Source organism: Nanorana parkeri, unplaced genomic scaffold (genome assembly GCF_000935625.1).
Source record: "Nanorana parkeri isolate BGI_ZX_2015 unplaced genomic scaffold, ASM93562v1 scaffold2453, whole genome shotgun sequence".
NCBI classification, from domain to species: Eukaryota; Metazoa; Chordata; class Amphibia; order Anura; family Dicroglossidae; genus Nanorana; species Nanorana parkeri.
The window spans coordinates 116,893-122,153 of record NW_017308721.1 but is presented as its reverse complement, the minus strand read 5'-3'; the positions used below and the strand labels follow the sequence as shown (position 1 = coordinate 122,153).

At 51.7% G+C, this 5,261-nt stretch overlaps 1 protein-coding gene across 1 annotated transcript in view; it reads right to left on the bottom strand.

Annotated features, from left to right (window-relative positions):
• Positions 1–5,261, bottom strand: part of STOML2 (stomatin like 2) — an 11,793-nt gene that overhangs the window by 2,874 nt on the left and 3,658 nt on the right. The window contains exons 3-6 of the mRNA XM_018573607.1: positions 4,069–4,168; positions 3,096–3,154; positions 2,294–2,395; positions 1,237–1,371 (exon numbers count right to left, since the gene is read on the bottom strand). Coding sequence (XP_018429109.1) covers positions 1,237–1,371; positions 2,294–2,395; positions 3,096–3,154; positions 4,069–4,168 — 396 coding nt within the window. The remainder of the gene's footprint in view (positions 1–1,236; positions 1,372–2,293; positions 2,396–3,095; positions 3,155–4,068; positions 4,169–5,261) is intronic.

Below are 5,261 nucleotides of genomic sequence, written 5' to 3'. Positions count from 1 at the left end.
ATAATCCACATTTTAGGCCTGAAAATCCCTTCAAACCCTCAAATATTACCGTATTTTGCGGTCCATAAGACGCACCGGACCATAGGACGCAGGGAGGAGCATTCGACAGACCGTAGCTTCTGTCACAGCTTCAATGACAGAATAACTAGCATACCCAAAATTGACCATAGGCGACGCTTTAAAAGCTTTTACAGCTCATCAGTTTAGTGTCATCAGTGATTGATGGCCCTAAAATTATTGCTCCGCCCTCATCCTGAAAAAAAGCTCCGTCCCGCTGAAACCACACCCCTAGCTCGGTAACAAAGCTGTGTGGGGAGGAGGAAGGGAGGAGCCTCCCTGTCCACACTGGTTTTTTTTTTTTCTTGATTGGACCGATGGCGCTTTGTCATTGGTCCAAGCCATCCACAGAGCTCACGCCTCTAACACAGAGAGAGGCTGTGACAGCTCTTGCCTCACCAAGTTAGGTTACACAAAGCAGTGGGGAAGCCCGCTGCCGTGTAACCTAACTTAGCTGTCAAAAGCAGGATGTAGCGCCGCCTGTAATTAACAAGCAGCGCTCCATCCATGACAGGTCACACGGCGGGGAGGCTTTCCATGACAGGTCACACGGCGGGGAGGCTTTCCATGACAGGTTACACGGCGGGGAGGCTTTCCATGACAGGTTACACGGCGGGGAGGCTTTCCATGACAGGTTACACGGCGGGGAGGCTTTCCATGACAGGTTACACGGCGGGGAGGCTTTCCATGACAGGTTACACGGCGGGGAGGCTTTCCATGACAGGTTACACGGCGGGGAGGCTTTCCATGACAGGTTACACGGCGGGGAGGCTTTCCATGACTGGTTACACGGCGGGGAGGCTTTCCATGACAGGTTACACGGCGGGGAGGCTTTCCATGACAGGTTACACGGCGGGGAGGGGAGGATTTCCCTGCTGTGTAACCTGTAACAAGCCGATCTGAATGGAGAGAAAGCCGTCAGCTTCAGACTTGAAGCTGACAGCTTTTTCCTCCATAGTTCTAGGTGAGGCTCCGCCTCCCCTCCCTCCCTCCCCTGACCGTACGTCCCTGGTGTGGAGTTATGTCACCAACCAGGTAAAAATAAAGTGAAAAAAGCCTGAAAAAGGAAAACTAATGCGGCCACCACGCACCTGGAACGCATGACATTTCGGTTTTTGGGTTTAGATTCGCTTTACAGCCCAAACGTTGCTGCATTTTGAATAGACCTAAATGGCTTACCTGCATCTGCATGGCATCACGGACCTTGGGCGGCACGTGAATGTCTTTAATCTCATAGCGCAGGCATTTGATCCCCCAGTAGTCGGAGGCCTGGTTTATGGCGTCCACGATGTTGGCGTTCAGAGATTCTCTCTCCTGAAAAATAAGACGTTCAATGCAAAAAGATTTCACGGAGGGGACTGTGTGCAGGACGTCAAACGCGCGTTTTATTTATTATATGGCACCAAAAATGTACACCGCACTTTACATACTGTACAGTCACACCAGTCCCCGCCCACGAGGAGCTTATAATCGCCTCATTCTCCCCATGTATACACACACATACCAGGGGCAATGTAGACAGGAGCCAATGCACCTACCAGCATGTTTTGGGAGCGTAGGAGCGAAACCTATGTAAGCAGAGAGAACATGCACACCCCATGCAGTCCTGGTCAACATGGGAGGAAAGATGGCACCTTAGGACTGGGTCTTCAGCAGCGGGTTGCCACTGAGCAACACCCCTCTATCTAATGGAGAGGGGGAATTTTGAGAGGGGGGAAGTGTTTGTAGTCTAAATCAGGACAGCAGCAGTGCTCCTCCACGTAAGCAGAGAGAACATGCAAACCCCATGCAGTCCTGGTGAGCATGGGAGGAGGAAAAAACTCACGTAGGCAGAGAGAACATGCAAACCTCATGCAGTCCTGCTCAGCATGGGAGGAAACCCACGTAGGCGGAGAGAACATGCAAACCTCATGCAGTCCTGGTGAGCATGGGAGGAGGAAACTCACGTAGGCAGAGAGAACATGCAAACCTCATGCATTCCTGCTCAGCATGGGAGGAAACCCACGTAGGCAGAGAGAACATGCAAACCCCATGCAGTCCTGGTCAGCATGGGAGGAAACCCACGTAGGCAGAGAGAACATGCAAACCCCATGCAGTCCTGGTCAGCATGGGAGGAAACCCACGTAGGCAGAGAGAACATGCAAACCCCATGCAGTCCTGGTCAGCATGGGAGGAAACCCACGTAGGCAGAGAGAACATGCAAATTGAGCAGAGCGCGGGGAACGCGTATACTCACCCGAAACACCTTGTCCAGCGTCAGTTTGCCCAGCTCAGATCGCATGGTGGTCTGCGCCAACTGTGTAACTGCGTACTCGGGGTCCTCCACCCCGTAACTGGCCTGTGGGCAGAGAGAAGAAGAAGGGTGAGGACTTATAGGATGGTCCTCGTCAATACAAACTATAAAGCTGAACTCCGGGATCACTGTCCTCATACAAGTGTCATGTGTGAGCTTTGTGTATTTCTTCCAGTCACTGCTGCGCTCTGTCCTTCTGCAGGGTGACTGATCTTGTCTCCACCCCTTCTATAATAAAGATCGGTCACTGCTACTCTCTCCTTGTGCAGGGTGATTGGTCTCGTCTCCGCCCCCTCCTGTAATAAAGACCGGTCACTGCTACTCTCTCCTTGTGCAGGACGACTGGTCTTGTCTCCACCCCCTTCTATAATAAAGATCGGTCACTGCTGCTCTTTCTTCCTGTGCAGGATGACTGGTCTTGTCTCCGCCCCCTCCTATAATAAAGACCGGTCACTGCAGCTCTCTCTCCTTGTGCAGGATGACTAGCCTTGTTTCTGCCCCCTCCTGTAGCTTTCTGTAGTGGGTGGAGCCTGCTGGGTAACATGAAAACATTGTAACTTTGTTAGTAGAAACATCTTTCCAAATTACATAATTGTCTAAAGCAGGGGGTAGTAAATTAAAATTCAAGGAGGTCCAGCGAGTAAAATTTTCATCGAGCCAAGGTCCGAGTCATGGTCCAGACAGAAGGGTACCAGAGTCCGCGCTGGGTTATGGCCATTGCTCCGAGATCAGGTGAAGACCTTACCTTGTAGGGGTCCAGAATGCGCAGGTACAGGACGCCGTCTATCTGTAAAGAGACGTTATCTGCAAACAACAAGAAACCAAATCACAATCTGTAGAATGACAAGACTATTTATTATAATAAAACAGAGAAACTTTATTGAGTGTTGTGGGAGCCGTGCACAACACAGGCAGGTGGGCGATGGCTTTACAGGCCTCAGTCACACGAGAAAAGGCCGACACGTACAGATCTGTGCTGGCAGCTCCCGGGAAGGACAGGTGCTGCGTGTGATTAGTACGCAGCCCCCGTCCTTCTCTACGGGAGTACGCTGCCGTACGCTCACCCGCCCTGCATGGATCCTGTCTGCGTCCAAGCCGAGACACCCGCACCTGTATGGACCTGCACTTGGGGTGAGCATAGGGCGGCGTACGGCCGCGTCCTCCCATAGAGAAAGACAGGGGCTGCGTACTAATCACATGCAGCACCTGTCCTTCCCGGGAACGGCCTGATACTGCCGTGCACGCAGCACGAAGCTGTACGTGCCGGGCGATTCTAGTGTGAATGAGGCCTAAAAGTACATTCAGGCCAAACAGAACAATTATTGGAAGAACTCTGTACAGGAAGTGCATTCCCAGAAATCCGGGCGCTCGAAAATGCAAATTCTGTTGAGAAAGCTGAAGGCCGACCCCCTCTACAAGCCCACATTGGCTCTTTAAAGGAACAGGCAGCGCCAATGTCCAATGGCGAGCAGAGGGAAAGCCCAGAACTCAGCAGTTTCTAGTTCAGGGGTAGGGAACCTCAGCATTCTAGCTGTGATGAAACTACAAGCCCCATCAGGCATTGCACAACTGACAGCCACAGGCATGACTCCCAGAGGCAGAGGCACGATGAGATTTGGGAGCTGGAGGTTTGCCTACCCCTATTCTAGTCATTATGGATGGGAGACAATCTCATGTGCTCAGTCACACTGCAGTCCTTGATCACCCCGAACACTCACCCAACGATACGGCAGACTGCTCTGGCACGTTGATGACTATCTCCTTCAGACTCTGCACATAGCGGATTCGGTCGAGAATCGGAATGAGGAAGTTCAAACCCTGCGAGAGAGGAAGGGAGACAATCTGAGTGACTACAAAATAACCGGGGACATCCTTCCACCTACTCCACAAATTATGAATAACGTAAAACGAAGAGCTGTACACTTAGGCCCCATTCAGACTGAGCAATTCGCAAATCGCGCGTTTGTTGCGCGATTTGCATTTTGTGCGATATCGCGCGTTTGTCGCGCAAATGCTTGCATTGAGCAAGCTAGAAGCGCGGCAAAATCCGCTCCAAAAAGGGACCTGCTGTAGCCGCACACGACCCGCGACAGCGACGGACAGAGCCCCATTGCCATGCATTGGAGAGCGATATCGCGCGGTAAATAGCTCAGTGTGAATGGGCTTCTTACCTCTGGCTGAGACCACACAGCACATTAAAAGGGGTCCTAGTCTGAGGCGTCCCCGGGGGAGGGGGGTCATCACACACACGCATAATTCCATCACCCGCACTTTACTGCCAGCGGCCATCCCGGTGATGGACGTCAGCAGAGAGGTCCCCATCTCTCTTGTACAGCCAGGTCCCCATCTCTCTTGTACAGCTGTCGAGTCCATGACCAAGTGCCCAACTTTTCAGAGGGGGTGACACCAGGGTGACTGAGTCATTTTGGTAAAGGATGGAAACTGGCACTCCAAAGCAAGTTCAGTACATGTTTATTAACGTACTGATTGCAAATAGAACACTCTGAACAACGTTTCGGGGTCTCACAGAATCCCCTTTCATCAGGCAAACAAGCGATTCATCAGAAGAGTTCATTTTGTTTTACATGCTCAGAGTTGTTCTTTAAATCCGATTGGCTGTGCTCCAGTTGAAACAAAATGTATCCTTATTAATGATGCTGGACGTCCTTCAGCCAGGAAGTAACTTCCCTGAAGGGGAGGCCGGAGGTCAGATACAAGACTGAAGGGGAGGCCGGAGGTCAGATACAAGACTGAAGGGAAGGCCGGAGGTCAGATACAAGACTGAAGGGGAGGACGGAGGTCAGATACAAGACTGAAGGGGAGGACGGAGGTCAGATACAAGACTGAAGGGGAGGACGGAGGTCAGATACAAGACTGAAGGGGAGGACGGAGGTCAGATACAAGACTGAAG